The sequence below is a fragment of the Pterocles gutturalis genome, unplaced genomic scaffold, assembly GCF_000699245.1.
Source record: "Pterocles gutturalis isolate BGI_N339 unplaced genomic scaffold, ASM69924v1 scaffold26493, whole genome shotgun sequence".
Taxonomy (NCBI): domain Eukaryota; kingdom Metazoa; phylum Chordata; class Aves; order Pterocliformes; family Pteroclidae; genus Pterocles; species Pterocles gutturalis.
The window spans coordinates 1-26,516 of NW_010121261.1; the positions used below are offsets into that span (position 1 = coordinate 1).

At 36.4% G+C, this 26,516-nt stretch overlaps 1 protein-coding gene across 1 annotated transcript in view; it reads left to right on the top strand.

Moving 5' to 3' along the window:
* The first annotated feature begins 94 nt into the window (after positions 1 to 94).
* The window catches only part of LONP2 (lon peptidase 2, peroxisomal), a 43,711-nt gene continuing 17,289 nt past the window's right edge, over positions 95 to 26,516 (top strand). Inside the window, 11 exon segments of the mRNA XM_010077193.1 lie at positions 95 to 187; positions 935 to 1,204; positions 1,654 to 1,785; positions 3,764 to 3,886; positions 4,748 to 4,911; positions 5,605 to 5,699; positions 7,729 to 7,987; positions 15,890 to 16,031; positions 21,271 to 21,421; positions 21,969 to 22,095; positions 23,174 to 23,307. Of these exon segments, the coding sequence (XP_010075495.1) occupies positions 95 to 187; positions 935 to 1,204; positions 1,654 to 1,785; positions 3,764 to 3,886; positions 4,748 to 4,911; positions 5,605 to 5,699; positions 7,729 to 7,987; positions 15,890 to 16,031; positions 21,271 to 21,421; positions 21,969 to 22,095; positions 23,174 to 23,307 (1,690 nt within the window).

Sequence of the window (26,516 nt, forward strand, 5' to 3'; positions counted from 1 at the left end):
TCCGCGGGGGTGGGTCTGGCCGCGAGGGCGAGTCTGTTCTGTCCCGCCGCTGTGCGGGAAACGCTTCTCCCTTCGGAGAAACTTTTCTCGCTGCATGGGACGAACGTCCTTTGGCGTGGCGTATGGTGACGGGGATCGTCTGACTGCCCTTTGGAATAAAAGTTTGAAAAAGGAGACCAAGGGAAGAGTAAAATATGATCAGAGAATGCAGGGCGTTAAGGCTGTCGCAGTTGTTAACGATAACATTTTTCACCTAAAAAGTAGTATGGATAGTGACCTAGTTCATATAAAATGAGAAGGAATTGTATTTCTGTGGTATAAGGCATGAGTAAAATTAACATGCAGTAACCCTTGTTCTCAAAGCTTTGTCAAATCAGTGGACTTAGTAAGGTTTTGCAAGTTCACCTAATAAGTAGTATGGATAGAAGGAATTGTATTTCTGTGGTATAAGGCATGAGTAAAATTAACATGCAGTAACCCTTGTTCTCAAAGCTTTGTCAAATCAGTGGACTTAGTAAGGTTTTGCAAGAAAATAACTTGCCTTTTCAAGCTGCTTAAAGAGGTACATGTGATATAAAACGTTTGTTTAGAATGAGGACAGTCGTTTCACTGAAGAACCATAAATTACAAACACTCAGTTTTCCAATGCATATAGTTTAAGCAGAAATGTCAGCATTCCTGTCCACAGCAGATCCATTAAATTATTTATGAAAAAATTACCTGTGTTTCTAAATCGGGTGACTGTATTATGTTATCTTAGTTTTTTAGTTAGCTCATTCATTTTCAAGTTTTAGGGTTTGGTTTTGTAATCTGTGTTGCAATGGGAACGGTATGATTTGGTTGCCTTTCATGATAAGGAACTATGTCTCATAGTTCTTGCAACCAATAGCTTGGTTGCTTCTTGGTAAGGGGCACAAAAAATGTTCTGTGGAAGGTGACAAATAATGCAAAGATTTGATCTGTTTTTAGGATTGGCACTGCTGCCTTGGCAGTTCAGGTGGTTGGTAGCAACTGGCCCAAGCCACATTATACGTTGCTGGTTACAGGCCTCTGCAGATTCCAGATCCTGCAGTTGCTGAAAGAGAAGCCATATCCTGTTGCTGAAGTGGAACAGTTAGATCGACTTGAGCAGTTTACTAATCAGCATAAATCTGAGGAGGAACTTGGAGAGCTGTCGGAACAATTCTACAAGTATGCAGTACAGGTAAATTGTTTTAATCCTATGTATTGTATATAGATGTATTTATGTATATATTGGGTATTTTTGTTTGCTTCCTGGCTGTCCCTCTCTTTCTGTAGTTGTTATATTTTTGAGCAACTACTAGAGTTCCAGTACTTCTGCTACAAAATAAATGTTTTTGTTACAGCCTAAGGTTTCTGTGTCAAGTTCCAGGGTGTCTGTACAGCTTATTGCAGGATGAGTCTAACTGCATATGTTAGTGCTATAAGTTGTTATTATTTCATATATAGCAATATTGTAGCTGGATCAGTGTCTCTTCTGTGAACGTTTTTTTATTTCAATTGGTTTTTGGCAAAGTACCTAGACACGTTTCATACTGAAAAATGCAATCCTTTTTAGGTCAGGTACTCACTTAAATAATGTTAAAAGAAACGTAACAACAATGAATATTTTTCATTGTGTGTTCCTTACAGTTGGTTGAGATGCTAGATATGTCCGTTCCTGCAGTGGCAAAGCTGAGACGCCTTTTGGACAATCTGCCTAGAGAAGCTTTGCCAGATATACTGACTTCTATCATCCGTACATCCAACCAAGAGAAACTTCAGGTATTATGGTCGTTAAACTTTTTTAAGGGGAGTTAGGCGTTTGCTATTTTTTTAATGAATGGTTGATCACTTTTAGACAATTTTGAAATTGCTTACACTTGAAACTGTACTAGTGATAATGTTGTGCCAGAAGGTATTTGTGTTACAACTGAACATGAATGCTTGTAAAAAGTTTTCGTGCTGTTGATTGAAATGTTTACACATCTGTATGTCAGAACTCACCTAATAGGTAAATTAATCTAGTTAGCATTAGAAACCGCTCATTTTATTAAACAACAAATACAATGTGGACTTTCCCATCCCATAGTAAAGATGTCAGATTGTGTTGCAATCTTGCTTGCTTATGGCAGTTGACAGATCATTATATATCTCTTAGTACCAACAGTGTCAGAATCAGGTTTTTTTAGTCTTTAAAAGTGTCTTGAAGTGGGTGGTTTTTTAAATCCTGAGACACTGGTTAAATTTGCATCATATGTGTCATGATTGTGAACTCCTGGCTAGCAGCCAAACACCACAACAGCCACTTGCTTGCCCTCCCCCCTCCCAGGCGTGAGTGAGAGAATTAAAGGGGTAAAGGGAAAAGAGACGCATGAGATAAGAACAATTTAATAACTCAACTAAAATAATATTGGAATTAATAATAATAGTGATATATACAGATATACAAATGAATGATACACAGTGATTCTGCTCACCACCCAATGGCCAAGGCTCAGCCCATTCCCGGCAAATGATCCCGGAGAAGGGGGAGTCCCGAAACTGCAATCACGGAATGGAGATAGGAGCCCAAGTGTCTGAGAAACCGAGATGACCCTGAGAGAGGGGTGACCCAGGGGGAGACAACCTGGAGCAAGAGAGAGAACTTACGGACAGAGCCTCATCTATATACTGGACATGACATGCACAATATGGAATATACCGTTGGCCAATTTGGGTCTCAATCCTAAACCTAAGGTCAAATCCCAGGCTAGTAATCGGGGCTGTGCTCCCTCCCAGCTTCTCCTGCACCTGCGGACACTAGCACAGCAGAGAAGTGTCCTTAACTGTCCTGGCAGCTGCTATGAACAACAATATGTTATCAGCCACCTTCTCAGCACTAATCCAAAACATAGCGTCACACTAGTTACTATGAAGAAAGTTAACTCTATCCCAGCCAAATCCAGGACAATATGTCAAAATAACTGCAAAAATTATGCTTATGGCTTGATGCTTATTAGTCTGATTTCTGTATTTGCTTTGTTCAGAAGTTTTGGTGTTGCTTTTCTCTGCCAGTGCTCCACATTCAGCCTTGAACTGAAAGCATAAGTTAGGCTCTTTCAAAGCACAACACATAGAAATTAATGCATTAATTTAGAAGTGAAGGTGTTTACTGTAGATGAATATCCTGTTGGAGGAAGCTACCTTAGTCATTAAATTTACCATGTCTTTTTTTTTTTTTCTGTTAGAAGTGCTAAAGAAATGAGCAGGCACTGGAAGATGTGGAAATTCAGAAGAGCCAAATTCTACCCATTTCCACATACCGACTTAACTGAACATGAAAACGGAAAAATGTATAGAAATTTGAAAAAAGACAAAATGAACAAAAAACCCTAAACCAAAACAAAAAAAATCTTAAGGCATAAGGTGATTTTTTTTCTGGGTTAAGCAAGGAGATCATGCTGTAGCTTTCTTAGAGGGCTAGGTCTTTTCTGAGGCTCAGTAATTGAAAGTAGAATGCTGATAGATGTTTGCCACAGAAAATGCAACTGAAAGATTAAGACGCTTTAAAAACAGATAGGATAAAATACTCTTTTTTTTTTGTTTATTTTGGAGTGCTTTGTAGTTATGGCATCCAGACCCTTGAGGCTAAATTTTGTGTGCTTTTCTTGATACTTTTCCTAAACCATCTATTCTATAACTCCCTCCATATTTCCCTCCCCCAAACTGATGATCCATCAGTGTGAACTTGTTGGCCAGTTTATAACTCCTGTGCTCTTAGATTTTAGATGCTGTTAGGCTGGAAGAACGGTTCAAGATGACTATACCACTGCTTGTTAGACAGATTGAAGGTCTGAAGCTGCTTCAGAAAACAAGAAAGCCAAAACAGGATGATGATAAAAGGGTATGGACCTTTAAATGTGGGATACTTAAATGTCATTAATAAGTGTAAAGACACACGTTTAAACAGGCTAATTGAGCATGCATGGTTTAAATCTGTGCAAAGTTTTAATCTACAGTCATAATGTTTCATGGTCAGTCTGGAGCTGAAGAAACACCCAGCTGGCAACGTTGTCTGTTTAGATAACTAAAAGAAAATATTACTTTAAAACTGTCTAGGCTTTATTGTTTTTTAGTCTGCACACTTTCTGACATTGAATAAATGCTCAGGTTCCTTTAAAAAGAGTCATTTGATGTCCAGTTTACTGATCTGGTATGCACACACTGAGTTTAAGCTGTGCGGTGAAAGGTTTACCTTTTACTGATGACATTGCAGATGAAAGATAGCTTTTGAAATAAAGAATGTGCGTTGTAAAATGTAGCTTGCTAAACAAGGGCACCTGAGACTTTTGCTGCATCTCACTATACTTACACAGTTTAGTAAACAGGAAGTAATTGAGAAGTGAAAAAAACGTAAGAGAGAAGACTTACCTGTTTTGTAAAGATTTGGCTTATTCTGCTTAGTGTGGTGGGCTGCAATGTCCAAAAAATGACAAATAATTATTTTCAGGTTTGTTCTTGTCTTCTGTTGTCATGAAGATTAATGCTACATACAGTAAAATAAGAACTGAAACTTTTAAAAGTAGTTCCAATAACACTTTCTGAAGTTATTTAGTGCATGAAAATCTTCTGAATTTTTCTATAAAGGAGACTCTCCCAGAACCTTGCATGTTTTTGTCCTGGTTTCCATTCAAAGCCGAAGTACACGCCTTATTTAAAAAACAAAACCCGATACTATTCTCTGTTTCTCTTTTCCATTTCATAGGTTGTAGCTATTCGTCCTAATCGAAGAATCAATCACATTCCAAGCACTACAGAAGATGAGGATGAAGAAGAAGATCATGATGATGTTGTCATGCTGGAAAAAAAGATTAGAACATCCAGTATGTCAGAACAAGCTCTTAAAGTTTGTCTTAAGGAAATAAAGAGGTAGGAGACTTTCAAATGGTGGTTTCTTCTCTTATTTTATTTTTTTAAAACAAATCTTACATTAACCTTTTCTTATTTGAAATTACCTTTGTGTTGGTTGGGTTTTGGAAATTATTTTTTAAAATTTAGTAGAGTGCTGTTTTTTGCTTGTAGATTTCATCATTTTATCTTTCTGGAACATCAGAGGCGATGACAAATATGAAGTCTTCTAGATATGGTTTATACATTAATATAACATTAAACTGTAAGCTCTAAGCCTCTGTGTTATGAAGCTAAGATCTCCAAAAAAAAGCTAAATAGTTGATAGTAATCAATGAATAAACTGACCCAGTTATTGAGTCTTTTTTTCATTTGTATTTCTTTGGTGATAGGATGACTGTACTCTCAATGGTGCTGTGGTGGCTAACAACCTCTTTTTCAGTGAGGGTGCATATATAGTGGTCCATGCATTGTCTATGCAGTGTATGCATAGGGAATTGACTCTTTTTTTAAATTTCTGTTTTTATCCTATAAATAACCTATTGTTATGCCAAGACAGTCTTCTAATTGATGGAGTAGTGACTTGTTTTTTCAGTATTATGGTTGTCAGAAAGTAAGAGAGTGTGTTCTAAATATCTATCTTGTGGTTCCACAGAGGCTTGCTCTGCAGTTAATTTCTGGTTAGCCTTATGAATTCTGTGCATATATTTCTAGATTAAAGAAGATGCCTCAGTCAATGCCAGAATATGCTTTGACAAGAAATTACTTGGAACTGATGGTGGAATTGCCATGGAACAAGAGTACAAAAGGTAAGCCCTTCTATTATTGTTGACTGACTATTGCACAGACATTTTTAGGACAAGTAACCATCATGTAAACACTGTGTACTTCTGTTTTGCAAATGTTTGTCTCATTGCCTAATCGTAAAAATGTTATTAATAGGTAACTGAAGTATTGCAGTCTACCTGGCTTAAAGTAAGATCTGTGTACTGAATGGCCTGTGTAACTTAGCAATACATCGAAGAATGTGAGTGTTAAAAGTACGAGGAATATCTACGCAGAAAAATGAAGGTGTTATTACTTACAATGTGTGCTAGCGTATATCTAAAATAAGAAAGAAAAGAGCATCTAATTGCACTTTATATGTCAGACAAAAAAGCTTTTGTACGTTTCTGTAGCATTAGTCTTCCTGAAGAAGGTTTTGGTACGTCCTAAGTTAATCAAGTTTGGTAAGGAACAAAAGGATGGAAAAGCACGGTTGTTAATTTTAATAATTACAACTTGGGTACAATAGAAAAACTGAGCGTCACGTCAGCTTTGTACCGTAGTTTTCAAAAGCTGTGAGTAGAGAGTGATACTATTAATATGGGAAAAGTATGCAAAAATGGAGAGCGAAGAAAGTAGAAGACCAAACATGACTTTTCCTACTGACCAACACAAGTAGATTAAGTGAGCAAAATGACTTTCCAGAAGATGGACTGCTGGAAAAAAGGGTTTTAATTTCTTCTAGCAGCTACTGAAGAATGAGGCTTTTGGATGGCATTTGAAACAGTGTGATTTTAAAAAGAAATTTAACATACCACACCAGCAGAAACATCTGTCTTTTGCCTTCTTAGTATGCATGGCGATGAATTTTTGCTGTTTTGAACTAGAGGCTTGGGTGTTTACAAATCTTCTTGTAAATATTTTCTTTAATCATTAAATTGTAAAGATCTGCCTATAGATCTTTGCAGATCTCTACAGTATTATTGAAAGAATTCCAAAATGAGTAAGTTACTTGTTGACACTTGTGTCCTAGCAGAATGATTTTTGGTGAAAGCTGCTCTTTAGTCTTGTGAAATTATGCCATGTCCCATGTAGTTTGAATTTTCTACTTTAAGCAAAATTGAAAAGTTTGTGTTCACATTCGTGTGAGTGATGCTATGGATTCCATAGCTAGAGTGAATAAAAATATACATTAATATAAAAATAGAAAACCCAATTGAAAATTATGATAGTGAATTTTTTGTTCAGTTGTTCGTTATAAAAATTATATGGTTGATGATGAGAATTTAATCACAGTTGTCTGTATGTGAGATATGCACACTCACCAGTACGAGGGGTCTGCATCTGGAATGCATAGAATTTAAAGGGTGGGTGTGTGCAGAGTTGATAGACTTCACTGCTTCCTGTCTACTCACTTTACTTTTCACAAAGGAGAAGACAGCTGCTTTGTGCCAGAAATTTCTGCTTTCTGTAGAGCATTAGTTAATGTCCATCGGCAAGGCCTGACCATTTATCTCAAATTATGGCAATTGCAAAAAACCTAATTTTCCAGGCCTAGTGTCACACGGGTATTTTTTACAGTGCCAGATAACTTTAAGTATTGCATAGCAAGTAAAACCTGCCCTTCCAGACAAGAAGATCTTGCCTTGTTTGCAGGATAGACTGTTACCGTAAGGAGATGATGAAGGCATGGGGATGAATTTGTCTTTTGAGAAGGCCTTATAAGATCAGACTTATTTCTGTGAGAAAGCAAATGATGAAAAATTTGCTTATCATTGAATTGCTGTTCTTGAAGAGGCAGTGTGTTAATTTGAACCAGATTTCAATCTGTGGCACAGTGTAAAGGTGTGGGGCCTTTTAAAATTTCATTACCAATACTATGATCTAGCCTATGTCTAGTTACTTTGTTAAAGGAGAACTATAATACCTTTGTTTTAGGAAAACATTGTCTGAAATATGTGTGGGTGTCAAGGGGATTGCATCCATGGACAAGTTTGAGAATGTGTTTGTTTCTGTTTAATTGTTTCCGGTTTTAAGGGTGCTGATAACTTTTCTGTTGTCAATGATTGATAGATCGCCTTGAAATTCGTGCAGCTCGAATTCTTTTGGATAATGATCATTATGCTATGGAGAAGTTGAAGAAGAGGGTTTTGGAGTACTTAGCTGTCCGACAACTTAAAAACAACCTCAAGGGACCCATTCTTTGTTTTGTGGGGCCCCCAGGAGTTGGTAAAACTAGTGTTGGAAGATCAATTGCAAAGACTTTGGGTCGAGAGTTCCACAGAATTGCTTTAGGAGGAGTCTGTGATCAGTCTGATATTCGAGGCCACAGGTAACTCCTTCTTCCTTTCCTAATTTCAATTTTTTTCTTTCATTTGTTACATATGTATTGATTATTTTCACTGTTTAGCAGAGAAATTTTGCTTGTTTCAAACAATGGTAGTTATTAATTCATTTTTCTTCATATTCAGTGGTATTATTTAGGAGAGAATTTTAGTGTTGGGAATGGATGTTTACTGTTGAGATACAGCCTTTATTCTTTCCTTCTGCCGCTGCCCTTTATTGTCACAGGGGAGAATGGTAGAAAGTGTAATTCAAACTCTTAAATGTTGGATCTGATTTTTTTACTTTTTAAGAGGGATGTAAAAAAATTAGCTATACAAAATAACCAGTGAACAGCGATGCATTACTTCATAATGATGTTTGTTGCTAAAACAGGAAGAGAAGCTGAGAGTGATCCTTAGAAGTTGCTAGAGAATAGCAACTGAGTTCCTCAGTAGCTCAAACTTGGTGTACCGTTTTCCCATTTCAAAAGGAAGTTTATACAAGGACACCTAAACTGGAAGATTTAAAAGGCGATTTTTTGAGTGATTTCCTTAGGACTTTTTTTTTTTTTTTGATCTTGTAGCTCTTTAACTGTATCTATTTCTTAGTCTTTTGAACCATTTGTTTATATTAGTCCCTTCCCCATTCCTTGCAACTGGAAGCGCAGTGAATGAGTAACGTAGATAAGTAACAGCGAAACTAAGTGCAGCATTTTCGGTTCCATTAAACATATTTTATGTTTATTGCATGCAGTATAGGAAATTTGGAATAATGAATTTGTCAGTGTTCTAAAGATCTGTAAAACCATGTGGGTTTGGGTTTTTTTTTTTTAAGTCACATTACTGAATAAAATTTCTCCTTACAACAGTAGGTAAATTATTATGAATTTAAGATATCTGTTATTTCTTTAATGCCATGTAGCAGTCAATTTTGCACAATGGCTACGCTGCTACTTCCAGTCATCAGAATATACCATCGTTCTTTCTTGAGTTCCATCTTATTCTTTAATTTCTTTTTGTTTTCAAGGCATAAAAACCCCCTTGTTGTTCTTATCTCTTTCCTATGTAATTTTAATGAAAACTTAAAAGAAAAGCCCTAATAGAAGTTCATTTTGTGATACCAGACTTTAGACTTCTGACTGCGTAAGCTAGTTGTATGTGTGAATACATTAAAGTGGTGGAAGCTCACAGTCTCAACTGGAAGGGATGCTGGAGACTCACTGGGAAATCTTTTTGCTGAACATATACATAAACTTTAAGGAATCTGTAATATCATGTATTTCTAGGAATCTAGACTATAATACGCTACTGATCACTTCTTAGACCCGAACACGAGAGATGAAAAAGTGACAAAACAGTGATTTTGTACTTGAGGACAACTTGAAAATTCAGAGTTATTTCATAAACCTTTAGTTCTGCACCCTTGATAAAATGAGCAAAATGCGTACATTCCTGTGCACATTCTTCTGTGGAAAATTTGCAGGAAATTTGTTTTCCAGAGTGTTTGACATTTACCTAGTTTGTAGCTTGAATGGATCTGTAAGTTTTTTCTTAGTGTAGGTTTGGTCAACACACCCAGCAGCCACTGGGAGTTTGTACAGACATTTGTTTTAACGCATTGGTGCACAGCAGCACTCTGTGCATGTGCCTGTGATTGTTCTGTAAACCTTTGTAATAGTTGGCCTTTTTACCCGTTTACTTACACCCTACTGGAAAAAGAAGCGAAACTCTGTCCTCCTCCATCACTATGTTTTATTCCTGTAATTCATAAACTATTTAATAAGTAAGAATTCTGATGTTTCAGATTAACTTACGGTCTGGATCCTAAAAACAATCTATAACGTGATTCAACAACATGTTGCTATTCGGATTGAAACCACTAGAGGCTGTTGAACGCTAAGCATTACAGACACCAGTAACTTTTCCAGGGTAGAGCTAGACTGAAGCCTTTGTAACAGGGAAAACACATCTCTGAAATTAACATTATGAATAAAAGTAAAACTGTCATCAACACTTACTCAATTGCCAGTAATTCCTTACTGGTTTCCTTTTTTTTTGTTAGTTTTGTTTAGTTTTGTTTGGCTTTCTATCTTGTGCTTAGACATAATAAAGAATAAAGACAGCTAGAGTCATGTGATAATGAGGCTTTTAAAAACTTTTAAATTCAGGTGTTTGTGGCTCTCACTGTAGTATTTTTGAGGGCATTATTAAATTATTAAGGCATGTTAGAAGCTAACCATTATAAATTTTGTATTAAAAATATTACCTGAAATTAACTAATGGAAAGTATTTGATAAGACAGTTTATTTTTCATCAGCAAAAGAAAATCCTGTCTAGAATTAGCAAGAGTATCATGTGGTTACTCTTCAAAAAACAAGTGTATAGTCTAAAAACAAACTTTAGAGCAGTTAGTGTGAGGAGTCGCTTGTAACTGACTGCTTTTGCAAGTTTTTTGTAGGTAAAATCAAAACCAACTTGCATACTGTTTTTTTAAATAAATTTTTTTTTTCCTGCGTTTCGCCTTCTCAGAATAAGATTTAATCAAATTAAAACTACAGCTTTTCTGTAGACCTCTCTGTTATGTCTTTTTGTGTGAATAAAACCTTCAAGTTATTCCCAGTCAAGTGAAATCCATATTGCGTACCTGGTGGCAGTCATAGAGGGGAATTACAGAGGTAGTCTAAAAGCGGAGGAGACATAAGCTGCTCCTCTGTGTTTTGCTGTTAAGTGGGCTGATTGTCTAATATTACGTGTTGGAAGCCATTCTTTTTCTCATAAAAGCTCCTTATTAGGTTTTAAGGCTTAAGTTAAGGATTCCATTGCAGGAGAATGGTACTACATGTACCTACTAATGTACTAAACATTTAAAAAATGTACTAAATGTACTAGAACATTAAAAAAGAAACTGTGGTTCAGTTTCACTTACAAGCAAATGTTGCCTGAAATAGCATTTCCTTCAGCCGCCTGTTACTGTTGTAAGTGAAAGATGCAGATGGATAGATTTAGTAAGCAAAATAAAATAAATTAGACAGCAGCAGGGTGGGGATTGGTGTTTCATCAAGCGTACTGTTCCAGGTGGTGTGTAACTAGGGCAAATCAGAAACACCCGAGTTTTGCCGTTTCAGTTTGGATCATGTGCCTGCAGCTGGGGTTTGTGAATCCTTTTTGATTGGATGAAGAGTAGCAACTACTGTTCTGCATTTCCAAAATGAAATCATCATCTTGGTACAAAAACAGAACTGCTTTATCAGCCATCCTCCAGCTGTTGGTTGCATTTACCAGTCATCTATACCATATGTTAAAGTTTGCTGGTTTACATTTGTTATTAACTTGTATTAGAAAAAATTTTTTTAAAAAAACCAAACCACCCTGAAGGATGACGTAGAACTTTTTTCCAAGCAGCTCACTGCATTTAAGACCTCCTCAGTACTGGTATTTTGTTTTGTACAACGACTGTATGATCTCTGTTGCATGTGTGCGTGGTTTTCTATTTTTAAAAAGGAAAGATGTAATTGCACCACTTATTTATAGCGGTGCTGGTGAGATCACTGTGAAGCTCTTTTCTCTCTCACCTCTGTGTTAAGCACTTTCTTATATTACCATTGCTTTTCAGTTTCTTGAAGTTTGGATAGTTTAATTCTGGCTTGGGCCTGTGCTGAGCACTTGTTCAGGTGCATCTGTGCGAGAAAAGGTGTGATTCCTCACCAGATTCCTCCCCAGTACAGCTATGCTGGCAGAAGTTCACAGCACAGGCCGGCCTTGTTGTACTAGAAAAAAAAAAAACCCCAAACCAAACCTCCAACAGTTTCACCTGTGAGAGGAATAGCTTTGTTATACAAGTACGAAGCAGAGATATATTTGTAAAGCACTTGAGTAGATGCAATCTCTGTCCCTGAAAAAAATAAGCTGTGACCTTCTGCAACTAAATTCAGAAAGTTTCTTTGGTGGCGTTAACCTTGCTATCTTCTCCTACCTCTGCAGCTTGAAAACTGCTGTAGTTAAAAACAATTTAAAACTTTTTGTCTTTAGAACAGCATGAAGAAAGTGAGCTATATTTTTATCAATAATATTAGTACTGCTTTAAGGGTTCCGATTCATGCACATTCCCAGTTTATATTGGGAGAGCTGACGCAGTTAGATTTCCCAGCTGCCTGCCTTGCGTTTTCTAGGTGACATAGCTCCTAATGACATGCTGTACAGCTCTAGTGAATTTTTAAGGGTACGTTTTCATTGATTTAAAAATAAATAAAAAGATTGCTATATGACAGACCTTCTGTAGCATGAGCTTTTAAAGGTTTTTTCTGATTGTTACTACACAAGTGAGATAACAGGAAATTTGATCTGCACTTCCTGTTTTGAATGGAGAGCAGCTGACTCGCTTTCTAGGTTTAATGCATGGGGAGAAACAGTGCATCAAAAAATGAGCAAAGCCAGATTATATCATCAAAAATGGTAATGTAGAATATTGGTTTTCCTCCTTTCAAGCCTAGCTAAAATTATGAAAATAAAGCACAACATCCTATTCAGTGGCTACTGTTCATAAACAGCAGTATTCAGTGTCACAAGTTACAAGGCAAAGGTTAATTTCCAGACAGATAAGTGGCTGTATCTGCTTGTAATTTTAATGTATTCTAGTGGTTTTATATTTAAATATCTGCAGGGTCTTTTTTACCGAGGACTTGTGTGTTGAGATGTGTTCCATAATAACAATTTTGAAATGAAAATGGGCTATCTATGTTTCAATTTCCAAGCATTCTTTTCTTGGAGATCTTGAGTCTTTCATTAATAATATAATAAAATAGATATTGGTCCATCTCTAATAAATGAAGGTGTGTCACAGATTTAGACTGTTACACATGGGAAGAGTGAATTAATACAGAGATATTATAAAATTTATAGTCCAAATTTCTACTTTGTGATACCTGATCAAATTGCGTAAATAAATTTAAGCATGCTTTTATATGACATTTTGTGCATCAGTTAAACATTTATATTGTAGTTAGTTGTTTGGATTTACTGTGTCTAGAGATGATTGAAAATACAAATGAAAAGAAGACAATATGAGAGTGGAAAAGCGAGAATAGTCAATTGTCAGGTAGTGAAAGGAAGAGCAGAATGTTCTTAGCCACATTGTGCTTTTCTGATCTGTTAACCCTAATTCTGTGGAGACTGAGTATTTTGTGGAACTGCTCCCTATTTCCAATAGTAGTTCCTTTAAGTTTGACCTTTCCATTTCTTGAAGAACTCTTGGGTTGTATGGGGAACCATTTAATCCTTTTCATAATATTTTATATTTTTCAGTTGGACTGTGTTTTCTATTTAAGTTTTTTGTATGGTAGCTCATGACCCAATGCTTACTTTGGACAGGGTACATTTCAAAAAAAAAAAAGGAGTAATGACTTTCTGTCACTGTTGGAATATTTTTCTTATTGCTTGCTTTAGAAGCCATTTAATTTTTATAATCTTAAAATTTTATTTCTCCAAGGTATTGATCTCACTTGACTTGTCATAAGTTGTCTTGCATGTATTTGCTTTTTTCTGCTTTTTCTTCACCATATGTGCTTCAGCCTACCTAGTGTATGGTTTAAAATGTTCAGAAACTTGATTGTGTGCAACAGTTAAGTCTTCCTGAAAGATGCTGTGTCTGTGAGAATATTCCACAAGTGTAAACATGTCATTAAATACCCCAATTTACTTGAATCTAATATGACTTGAAGTCTATTTTCAGGGTTTTTTTGAGGGGAACAAAAAGTATTTCAATCTGTTAATAACAACAGCTGGTTTGTATCTCAAAAAAGAAAAATATCTTCCTGTTTCTTTTTTCTTTTTTTTTCTATTTGGAAAAACTCAAAAAAAGTTTGAAAAAGTGGTGTGTGTGTGTGTGTGTGTGTGCATGGGTATAAACAAACAGATTTATTATTCAGAAAACCAGCTGGTACCTAACACTTATTGTTCTTTGACCTGTGTTGTTGCAATTGGATGGTGCAGGGAGAGAGTGCTTGCTCTTGACCAGAGAAACCCAGTTTACGTTCATTTAGTTTATAAACCAAAGCAGTTGCTTCAAACTAGATGGAACATGGATATGTCAAAATTTTATAGAATTTAAAAGGATCAGATAAAACTTTGTGTATGTAAAAATACAAACATGCATTAAAAAAGCGTAATGTCTTTAAGCATGCACTTGAGAATAATGTATTGAGCAAGAAAGAAGACTGTTTAATGTTTACCTAATTATGTGGTCCTATTACTGGCATAAATAGAATATTAAAAACAGTCAGGCTGCATTGTCTCTGAAGCATATAAAATAATTTACTAGTGAAGTAAGCATCTTTTGTTAAAAAAACCCCAAACCTCAAAACCAACACCAACAACCAAATAAACAAAACCCAAAAGCACAAACAACAAAAATAACAACAAAAACCCCAAAGAACCCCCCAAATTGCTACAATGATCAATTTGCTTGCACTGGTGAATGATTCGCTTCTGTGAACTTCAGTTGTGCTTCAGTGTTGTAATTTTCTGATTGCATTTTATAGAATCCACTCGTTCTTTTGGCAAGGTTGACTGTGAGCAGTTGGGAGAATGGAGAATGAAGTGGCATGCTAGTGTATAGCTCCCTCATGCAGATTCGTTATCTGGAGTAGATGTTATATGGTGCAATCCCCGGTGGAGAGGAATCACCTCACTCGCTGCAGAGTAAGGCTGCACGAAGGCAGTGAGGTGATGAAGTATTGCATGCTGGCTCCTCTAGTCTTTAGCAGCTGTCTCATGGAGGTGGTAATAGGCAGACTGAAATCCTGATGCATTTATCAAAAACCTGCTGAATTTCTGGCTATTTAAAAAATCTTAAAAAGTTTTATTCTTGCTCAGATCTAGAATTAAATACAGTAACAGCAATTGTTCACTCAGTGGTTAAATATTACATGGAACTAGCACCATTGCTGTGTGGTTTGAGTTGGGATTTTTGTATTTAAAGGCTTCTCCAGTGTCTCTTGAAATTACTCCTGTGATATTTTTGTTTTCATCTTTCTAAATGTCATCCTGTTTATTTTGGACTATATTTAAACAGTTCATATGGCAAAGCAGGCCTGTTCTGCATGTCTGCTTTGTGAGGATCTTGAGAATAGGTACTGTAATTCAGCACTTCATGTATCTCTTTCTTCTTGGGTGACCAACATTTCTTACTCTTAACTGTAGTATTTTGTTCAGTTATGGCACAAGAGAAAAGGCTGTGATAAATGCAGCAAACAAGGGATATATATGCATGTAAAATCTAGTTGCTCTATGAATGGTGAAAAAAAGTTTTTACTGCCTTAGCTGAATAAATTCAGACTCATAACTTTTTGTTCTGTTGCACTGTTATAGCTTTTTATTTCAGGTTGAAATGATGTGTAAATACAATTATTTTTTGTGAGTATTAATTAAAGCATACTGTATATACAGGGGACATCAACAGTTGAGCATATTTGGAATTTTGCCCTAATTTGTGACATGTTGTGTGAACTCTTGTGATGACAAAAGCCCAGTATCATCATTATTAAAATGTTAATGTTAGTGGGGTTCCCAAATCTGCTTCTGCTTGTTCCTACAGTACAAGTACGTTTGTACTGAATCATGAAAAATGCCTGCAAGTGATAGAAGTGTGGATATACTTCAATGCATATGTTTGTCTTTCCAGACCAACTAGTGCCCCATGGAACCGGGATTTTCGTCTGCTGATATAATTGCTTATATTAGTTCAGATGCATATTCCATATTTTTATCACCTAGTTCCAAAAAGTTTTGTGAAAAAGCAAGAGTTGTTACAATATTGCTTATTCGTATATTTTCCTTTGAGTTTTATTTTTGGTGTTTCTACTCCTGTTCCCTGTGTCTGGCCCATCTTTCCCCTGTACATTTATTTCTCACAGACGCACCTATGTTGGCAGTATGCCTGGCAGAATAATCAATGGATTGAAGACTGTTGGGGTTAACAATCCTGTATTCCTGTTAGATGAGGTTGATAAACTGGGGAAGAGCTTGCAGGGGGATCCTGCAGCAGCCTTGCTTGAGGTAAGAGATATTAAATTACAAGCATTGTTTCATTTGTAATTAAAAAGAATTAAAATTCTGGACTTGAAAGGAAGATTCACCAGACAAAAGACAGCATGCCAGTGTCAGCTGTTTTATTCAAATACTGGCACTGTGTTTTGACACTGTTGGATTTCTGTCAATCACTTGTGCACAATACAAATGCTGTTACATAGTGTGCTAAGTAAGATGTCTTTAGTCACAGTGATCTGTACAAGGATGTATTTTGTACTAAGTGGTTTGTATATTTAAAGACTGTTCAAGCCTTAAACATTACTTATTTGGGGGACTGCAAGACAATGATTTTTAATGTCCGAATGCTGTTAGCTGTAAGAACGAACTGTAGAGCAGGCAGAGGGTAGCTGGACTTCTTCAAGTTTTCCCTTTCTTGGAACAATTTTAATATATTTTAGAAGCTTTTGATGGTACAAGCTTATATTGGAGCGAAGCATTTTACTTAGCATGTAATATGGACTAGTTGCACGTTCTTCTAGCAGCATTTCTTTAATTAGTGTTGTTATTAACTTTCTGAACTTAAGTTTTTCATTTAAGTCACAGATCCCCACTCCTTGAGTGATTATAATGTGAGTGTTTGCTTTCCATGAGAGCCAGCTGTTAAGTGTTGTTTTTTCTTAAATTCTGGGACTCAAAGCAAGGTACAAAGGAATCTAATTTTGAAGTACATGGTGTAGTTATTTTATCACAAAGAGTTTAGAGGTGTTAAAGTTGACTTGCTTAAAGGCACAAGTAAAATCTAAGATAAAGTAAGGATGTTGGTGAATGCGATACTGTTGGAATGTTTTGTAAATCCATCAACTGTTGAGATGTTATTAATTAGGTTGGTTGTTGGGATTGCAGGAGGCTAAATCTTGGGTGATTATGAAGGAGATGAATTGAGACCTATCAGAAGCCTTACAGGCTTCATGTGTCAGAAGAGTCTGTAGCAGAGAACAGTAATGAGTTGCCAGAACCTTCTTTCTGCCTTCTTTTTCCCTGGAGTGTGATACATGATGATATCCCAGTACAATACCTTTTTCCACTGACTTGCGAATTCAGCAGGTTTATTCTAGAAGTTTGTTGGAGAAAGGAAGGAGCACCTCCTTAGGTATGGGGAAGAGACAAAGAACATTGCCCTTACCCAGCATCTTAGTGCAGGAGGCTGTGTACCTCTTCCTGCGCTAGCACTGATGATGAGGAAAGGAGGGAATGAGGAAGGTAATGGTACAGCAAGGCTGGGTTTGGCCGAAATGCTTGAGGCTGTCCACAGCAGATGTAGCAGCTTAATTGGTTTTGGTATTGTGCACATTTAGAATTTCCTTATACTGCTGTATTTTTACACTGTCTACCTCTCTTTCATGTTCTCTCTGGCTTTAGGGGCTACCATCCTATCACTGTTTCAGCTGAACTGCTTCTGTGATTGTTCTTTCCCTGTTTCAGTCAAAAGGAGTTGGGTTAGTAAAAGATACTTATCCAAATTTTTTGAGCTAGCCTGGCTCACTGAAAATGAAAGATTTAAGGTGTGGTAACTTCTGTAGCTGGGCAGTTGTAGGTGGGGATATGATACAAATATGTATTTGCCTACAGTCATTCTAATGATTTTTTTTTGAATGACAGTGCTCAATACAGTGATTTGAATACGGGATATGAAAGTGGTTCTGGTAGTATTTGCCTACAGTCATTCTAATGATTTTTTTTTGAATGACAGTGCTCAATACAGTGATTTGAATACGAAAAATGCCTCTTAAATTCAGGTGTCATGAGCTCATCTGCATGCTGTATGACTTTCTGCAAATGAAATGTCAATTGACATTCTACAAATGTCATTACTTTCTTCCTTCTAGATAGTGTAAAATTACTGTTTTGACAAGGCCAACTAGTTTTTTGAAAATCTGAGTATGAACAGGTGATGGTTTGAGAGATCTGTTTTGATCTTTGCATGTTAACATGAACTAGTAATAATTTACATGTGCCAGAAAATATCATGGTTTCACTTTTCTAGCTTTAAAAATGACAGTTTTGGTCCTTTACCTGTGTATTTGTCAGGGGTGTAGTACACATTTCTCAGGTGCATGAAAAGCCTCTTAAGTGCAAGGAAAACAAGTGGGAGAGTGGAACTAATATTCAAATACATTTTTCTTTGTACTTTTCACTTGTGGAATTTTATTTACTCATTGCTATTAATGGCAATGAGCTCTGTTTCTGAGTTTGCTGGTATATTTCGTCTGTCATTTCTCCTTTAGATATTGAACTAAGCTGACCAAAAATCTAGTCAATGCATGGATAAAAAAATACATGAAAATCAAATTTTGTTAGCGAGCTGACTGTTGTTTGCTAGGCAGTCAAAATCAGTAATGAAGCAATGATTTGGCATTTTTTGGAAAGAGAATAACTCTCTTTGCAAGCATTCCAATCATAAATCCAGATCTGTACGTTAATATTGTTAATTTTGTTCGACCTTTGCTGCTGCTTTTAATTTATTTTTCATTCCCTGTCTTGCAGTAGCAAATTAGCATTCTGTTCTTCTATCATGTCAAGTGTGTGAGTGCAGATGAAATAAATTTATTTTTTAATTATTTGTGTTTGAATTTTGATACTTTTGCTGCTTTGGGGCATTTCTTTTTTTCCACATTTTAAAACCACACTCTCAGTGATATTCAGCTCAGCTCCTGCCATGAATTATTCCAGCTGAGGTTTATCAGGTTAGCTTTCAGCTGTGTGCACTGGTTGCAGTCTTTATGTAAGTCATTCCTAATTGACCATTAGTTGTATCTGGAGAAGTAATTGCTCTGTTAACCATGTCTGGGCTGCTCCCATGTGAGACCTGTATATCCCTCTACTGCTGTCTAAACATCCTGAAGCAGGTGCTTTGCCTCTTATAATGGAGAACTCATGCCTGGACATAAAAGCTTAATTTTCTTCTGCTTTTTGCGGTTTACATTGTTGGAAAGTGCATTTGGGATGAGCAAAGGTAGCTGTTATGTAGGAGAACAAACAATATTAAGTGGTCACCTCGTTGGCACACTTGTTTTTCAGACTGCTGCTTCTTGTTTGGTAAGTGCCATCATTAAGTGTAAAAGGCACATCCTTTTTTCCTTAATGTGTAGGCGTGTTAAATTCTCACTGTCTACAATGGGATGTATTCAAGAAGAAAATTGCCATAGCCTGTAAGCTTGGAAGCAAAGGCTAATGTTTTATAATTGCCGGATATGTGTTTAGTTCTAGTGCTTCTGCTGAATTGTTGCTTAAGCAAAACAGAATGTCTTCATATTTTCAGTTACTGATCATCAACAAGGGAATGTTTTAGTCTAAATTTAGATGACCTCTGTTTAAAACAGAAGAAAACAGAAATGGATCCAAGTGCCTGATAGTGAGTATTTGTATGCAGGGAAATTAGACCAGGAGCATAGCCAGGCAATTAAATGTTCATGGAACTTATTCTGGATTTTGTGGTAATAAAAAGCTGGTACAGAGAATCCTTTGTATGCATGTGACCTGTCAGCCATGAATTAATCAAGATGTTTTGTTCACTGAATGTTCTCTTTGTACTTAATATTTTTGTATTAGTTGAATATCTTTGAAAACTTTTGAACTTGAACTTTAGCACAGATGCCTAGCTGAAGAACAGTTCTATTTGCTTTGGAAAATCTTTTTAAATGCATAGACATGACATTGTTATATGTCTTATTCTAAGAAACAGTGATCATGACAAAGAAGTTATTAGTCCAGAGAAACTCTAGCCCTTGTAGAAAATCTCAGATAATTCACATTTTTAGATACAATTTGAGTTGGTTTTGATTGCAGTTTCCTTTACCTTCATTGGATAGTATTGTTTGTGCATGAGTACAGCATCAATATTTTGTATATCTTTGTAAATAGTATTATAATCACCAGCTTAGCACTTAGTAGGATTCGTAAGGACTTCTAGTTGCAGACTAAAAGGAGAAAGAGATAAAGGCACGTGTAGATAAATGTTATAAAAAAACAACTTAGTCTGTCAGAATACATTGGTTTTCAACACCTTTGGAAGGAGTTGCAAATGCTTCAGCTAATAGACTGGACTTTATTGGAAATTCTGTGTTATCATTGTAAAAAAACCACAAAAAACAGGTAAGTTGAATGAGGATTTGCTGTTTAAATCAGTTTTGAAAAAATTGCAGGAGTAGATTTTGAATGGGACACTAATATTTGGTACAGAGCTACTTTCTTTGAAGACAGTTTGTAGATGCTGCGCTTGGATACACTGCCTATTGTTGTGTTCCCCTCCATTTTAAGGATAGATTGTAGGACGAGTTGAAGGAAGAGACGTCTGTAACTCTGAATTATGCATCTGTGTACTTGGCTAGTCAGGATACTTCAAGGCCTTAGCCTTCATCAGTAAAGAAGGGCGTAAATGATAGCAGCTGCCTGGTGAAGAGGGTAAGAAGAGAAGTTTTTGAATAGCTTATAACTAATGAACAATAGCATTCACTGATTTCCAGCCTTAGTTTTAGAATTGAGGCATCTGCTTTGGCATGTTGCAAGATTTCCCACTATTAAGGGGAACATATAACTTGTATTTTAATTACAGTTGCAATATATTTCCAAATATTAGCCTTAAGTCATGCAACACTTCAAAATAAAATCAGAAATGGTTCTGTTTTTAAAAGAAAAGTTCTCAGGTGTTTCTTCCATTCTGTAAAAAAAGTATTTTACTAGTTTGTTGTGATCATAAAACATTTCTGTTCTAAAGATTTTTAACTTGGTCTTCACAGTGAGATCTCTCAGGTTGGTTGGCTCAGAAAGAGGAGCTACCAGCAGCAAATGAGGATTGGAGTCAGGGATTACTTGAGAGAGTTCCACTCGTACAAGTCCATGGGACCACAGGGGCTGCTTTTCCAAGGATGCTGAGAGTCTTTGAAGGGCCACTCTCTACCATCTGTGAAAGGTCATGGAGATAGCTCACAGGAGGTACTTGATGATTGAAGAAATGTCGCAGTCTTGTTTAGAAAAGTGTAAAAGGAACTAATGGGAAAACGACTGGTTCTTTTGCATGTGGTGTGGAATGCAGTTACAGAGTAATTGGAGTAACAGGATATCGAGAGTCAGGTTTTAGTAATATTCATTACATTTTATTAATGTAAAATCAGATTTGACAGATCCAAATGGAATATCATAAAGATGTGCATATTTTGTTTACTTCTAATTGAGCAACTGCGTCCATTTTGTGTTCACTCTTGTTAAGGTCTTGGATCCAGAACAAAATCACAGTTTCACCGATCACTACTTAAATGTAGCCTTTGATCTGTCCCAAGTCCTTTTTATAGCTACTGCAAACACTACAGCTACTATCCCACCTGCTCTACTGGACAGGATGGAAGTTATTCAAGTTCCAGGTAACACTGCAGTGTTTTCATTAAAGTGGTTATTGCAAGTCCTTAAACAGTGTTGGGGTGTTTTTCCTGAAATGAAAAGCAGTTCCTTAAGGTAAGCCTGCTAGGAATCTAGACTGAGTGGCCAGAATCATTGAAAGAGATTGGTCAGGATGCCTCCATTATGGCCTCTGTCACGAGAATGAAATTTAGCATTGCTCTTAGGAAAATTCAGTTCCAGGTATATGGAGATACATTGATACATTCTGTAACAGTATTTTCACTAATTAATGTGCTGCTAACTGGCTGTTGGCTGATGTGTCTTTTTAAGATTCCGATGAAGAAAGGGATCTCTGAAACACTAAAATTCTATTCTCGTTCACATGAAGTTATGAATAACCACAAAGTAGCATACCAACAGCCTTTTAAATTATAGCTGGGGGGGGGGCTTGTTAAATTCAATCAGGTACAATTATAAATTGTAAGAAATCTGCTTATATTGTAGCAGATTTGTGTATAAGCAATGTGTATAAGCAAAAAGATTAGTAAACATATGCTTTTTCTTTTGAAGGATACACACAAGAAGAAAAAATTGAAATTGCCCATAGACACTTGATTCCTAAACAGCTTGAACAACATGGCCTGACTCCACAGCAAATACAGATTCCACAAGTAACCACTTTAGACATAATTACCAGGTAAATCTGTTATTCATTGCTTTAAGTTTGGATAACTTCTTTTTCTGTTAACTAGTAATCATTTATTAAGTGGTAACACGAAACATTTCTTAAGATCTGTTGTCCTTAATAGCTTCAGAAGTTTGACAATTGATAATTTATGGAATTGCTGTTTCCTGATCTCTGTCTGGCTCTGCTGTCTAAACCAAATCATCCTTCCTTCTCTGGAGAATTCCTTGCTCTGACTGTCAGACTGGCTCACAATCAGTTGTGTTAACACAATTGCAAGGCACTATGAATAAACAGAAAAACTTGACGCTAGTATTGCTGCAGTGTTCAGTGTGTGAAGCCATGGTCCTGACAGCAGACAGCCTTTATTTTAAAGAATGAAGTTTTATTTCTGTCACTTTTGTAGAAAAAATGGAAATTATTGTTTCTTGTGACTTGATGGGCCACATCTGTCTAAAAATTGTAATTAGGTTAAAAAAATTGTAGTTTCTTAAATAGCTTGTGTTAACTAAAACTACTTTTTGTTGGACGTGAGAGTAAAGATATTGATCAGAACATCTTTTGGACTTAAAACTAGCTCATTTCCCAGGGAAAAAGTCTATTGGTGTTTAAGGAATAGAAGTCTTTTATGACCAGGAACAGCGTTTTGGCATTTAGTGAGTGTTACTGTCTGGTGTTTCTTTGTAATTCATAGACTAAAATAAAATATTCTTTTACAGTCAGTTCTTCAACTTTCAGTGAACTGTATTTTGAGTTTTAAAATAGTTCTTTCTAATTTTTATGCATCTGAGAAGAGCTCAGTGCTATTGAAGCATTGTTTAGCTTTTTGCTGAGTTTTGACACCAGGTGTTAGTCAGGTCTTCTTCCCACTCAGTAGTTTGTCTTTCTTTACAATTTTATCAGCAAATCACAATTATTTTGATAAAAGCACATGACAGTTTTTTTCCTGTTTATTAGAATAGCCCAAGGTCTCACTGCCTGTCGCATCTCATTGTATTTGGATGTATTTTAAAAAGAAAGTGTGTTTACATTCAAAGGAAATCTCTCTTACAAAGAATATCCACCAGTAAAACAATTGTCTCTACGCTAGATACACCAGAGAGGCAGGGGTCCGCTCGCTGGATCGGAAGCTGGGAGCTATTTGCAGAGCAGTGGCAGTGAAAGTGGCAGAAGGACAGCACAAAGAAACAAAGCCAGATCGTGCTGAAGTGGGTGAAGGAGAAGGTGTGTATCTTTTGCATGTTTTATTAAAAAAGAAGCTTCTAATGTAGTCACAAGGAAGCCGATTTATCAACCTTTTCTCCTTTTTTATGCTTCTTTAAGGGCTCTGTTTTTAAAAGCTTTGTAGATAGAGTGACATTCTTATTATGCATGGTGCAAGTACTGCTGAATTATGGCTTGGGACATAAGTAGAGTAATTGCAGCCTGCCAGGTTGGTAATTGAGATGTACGATGGATCTGTTTCGTATCTTAGGTATGCAATTACGATTTGTGTATGTTTTTATGTCTTTCTAGGTTTTTTTACGCAAATCTTTCACTCTTTCTTTAATAAAAAAACAAGCGTGGCTTTAGTTATTGTATTTAAAGAGGTTCTTTAACTGTGCTGTGCATGCTGTACCAGCTCAGAACTCAATCTGTTTATTTTGTTGTACGCTAAAATAAATGTCTGCTTGAAGAACTTCAAAATTAGAAAGGTTTAAGAGCTTTTTTTATGTGCCTTTCAAGACTGCAGTTATTCTACGTCTCCTGGAGCTTTGGTAGCTTGTCAACTTCAGTAAGTCTGCTCTTGTTTCCCTTGTATACAGACAGTAGTGATTTATGATTCCCAGTCATCCACCAGACTGAATGAAAACTAAACATAGAATTCTCAAACAGCAAAAATACTCAGGTAACTGCTTCCCCGGTAAAAGCAGACCTCTTTCTATACTTGAAGTAGAAGGGGGGAAGGAAGAACTCAGGCCCATAATACAGTTCATGTGCAACATGCAGCTGGTGATTGCTCCCTTTTTCATCTCCAAGTTAACGTTCTCTTTAATAAAAATTAACATCCATCCTGCGCTTGGTGAAACATGCCACGCACAGCATAGAGGGTTGTGCTTTTTTTCCAGCCGGTTGCTGATGGAGGATCTCACCGTACACAGCAGCTTTCTGTTGACGGCTCCAGAGTGCTCACTGCAGCACTAGGCGTCTGCGGGAGCCCACAGTTCAAGGTAGATGAGAAATGTGAAAGGACAGAATACAAACCTGAAGCTGAACTTCTAAAATGTGGCTAGTCCTTAGTCTCAATAAAATCTAGCAAGCAGGGTGTTGGGTGTGTTGTTTATTTGTTTTTTAAAGACTGCAAGGTGTCTAGTTCACACTTTCTGACAAGAAATACTGCCAGTCTGTAGAGAACAGCTGTGTACCAGAGGACACGGGAAAGCAAAAACTGCAGAATAGCTGCTTGCTTTTGCTCCAGAATACTCACAAACAGCTTTAAGTTCTTCAGCATTTTGGAGCTTGCTCTTGAACCAGAACACTGAGCCTTTAGGCTGCAGTGGCCAGGCTTACTAGCGTCAAGCAATATCAGGTGTCTTTGCTGCTCTTGCTTTTTTTGGTAGGAATTTTGACAAGTCATATTTTTAAATTATTTCTTTGCACTGAATAGTAGCTGTGTCTAAAATGTGCTTAAAAGGTCTAATGCAATTGCTGAATTTAAAAAAGTGTCATTCTGCTCTTCAAGCCTTCTGATAAATTAAATGAGAAGTAGGTTCAGAGCACAACTCCTGATAGTATAAGAAGAAACATTTTACTATTAAAGCAAAGAACAAAAAGGAACTGTATTAGACATCTCAATCCAGTGAGAGAGGTATTTACAACATTAAAATTAGCACTGGACTTGCAACTTAGGTATTTACACTGTTAAAATTAGTACTGGACTTGCAACTTAGGAGAGCTAAGTGAAAACAGGAAGCTAAGTGCTTCAAAAGAGAGCAAAATGCTAGCATTTTTGGTTTACACACAATTTGGAGTAGGCATAGAAGAAACAAGCTGTGAAGAGTTGCTTTTCTACTTCTGAAATCAAAATTGTCCATAAAAAAAGCTGTATTAATACAAGGGAGTCCAAGGGACAGGTTGCTCTATAGTTAAACTTTGGAATTATGAAGATGCATAGAATGGTGCAGTCTGCAAAATGAGTTTTATTTTGTACTAATAATGTACTTACACCCTGCTGTATTTTTAGCAGAATATGGCACTTCCTGGGAGCATATGAGAGTAGGACACTTTAAAAAAATATTTTTGTTTAGTTTTCATTCAGTCTATTGGAAATAACAAAGTATCTAAAACAAAACCTGTAAATATCCCCAAATACTTGCAAGTTGATGCAAATAGCGGGATTTATAGCCTAAATTTATTTCTTTGTAATTTTTTTTTTCCTGTTGATTAGTGGACATTTGTGCAGTTGTGCATGGTGATAATGAATTTTTATTTTATATAATGACTGACTCTGGGAGAATAGTTAATAAATTGTCTCTTAATAGTTTCATTTAGAATTATTTCTTGATTTTTTTTTCTTTATCTGTATAAAAAGACCTATAATTCAGTTTTGCTGACTTGTGAATATGAGAGGGCAACCTACAGGTTTGCCTGTAGATTCTAACTTGCTAAAGCATAATTTGTGTATGATTCGTAGCATATCAGAATAGTAACATAGTGCCTATTGTGGTTATTCAGCCAAGTGCCTTCTGGCTTGTGGGTTTGTAATAAAGACAGACATTATGTGGTAGAACCACAAAATTTCCATCATTATATTGATTAAATCAGATTATTAACTCGAAGTGCAGCATCTGTTTTCAAGGCTTTGTAAACATCAGGCTTTTGACACTGTTTGATGGTAGGCTCTGAAAGTGGAGGGATACCTGTCATAGCCGAACCGATGCTGGGAGATGTGCTGTCAAGCTATGTTTAGCTCTTTCCAGAAATGCATGACTGAAATACCCTGGCAGCTTTGTATTGCCTTCCTTGCTCCTTTGACTCCTGAGCGTTATGATAAAGTTGGCAAGTGGAGAAGTGTTAGTTTGTGTTGGTTGTTGAATTTGTACAGTGAACTTCAGGAAAAGCAAATGGAGTCATTTTTCAGACCTCTCCAGGGAGTCATCCTTGTGTACAGTAACACTATCTGAGATTTTACTGAAACACTATCTAAGATTTATGAGACATTCATCTAGTCTTTGACACTAGAAGAAATTCTAGGAGTCACAAAAATATGTGAAACTCTCATTCCTATTTTAGTGCAACTGCCTTAAGAATACAATGCAGCAACTGTGTGCTAAGGCATGATATCGTGATACAACAGTTAAAAGCCAGAGTGAAAAATGATTTGTCTAATTCAGACTTGTAAGGAGGTTGAGAATGGGTAATATTTAATAACTAAAAGTGATTAAATGGGGATT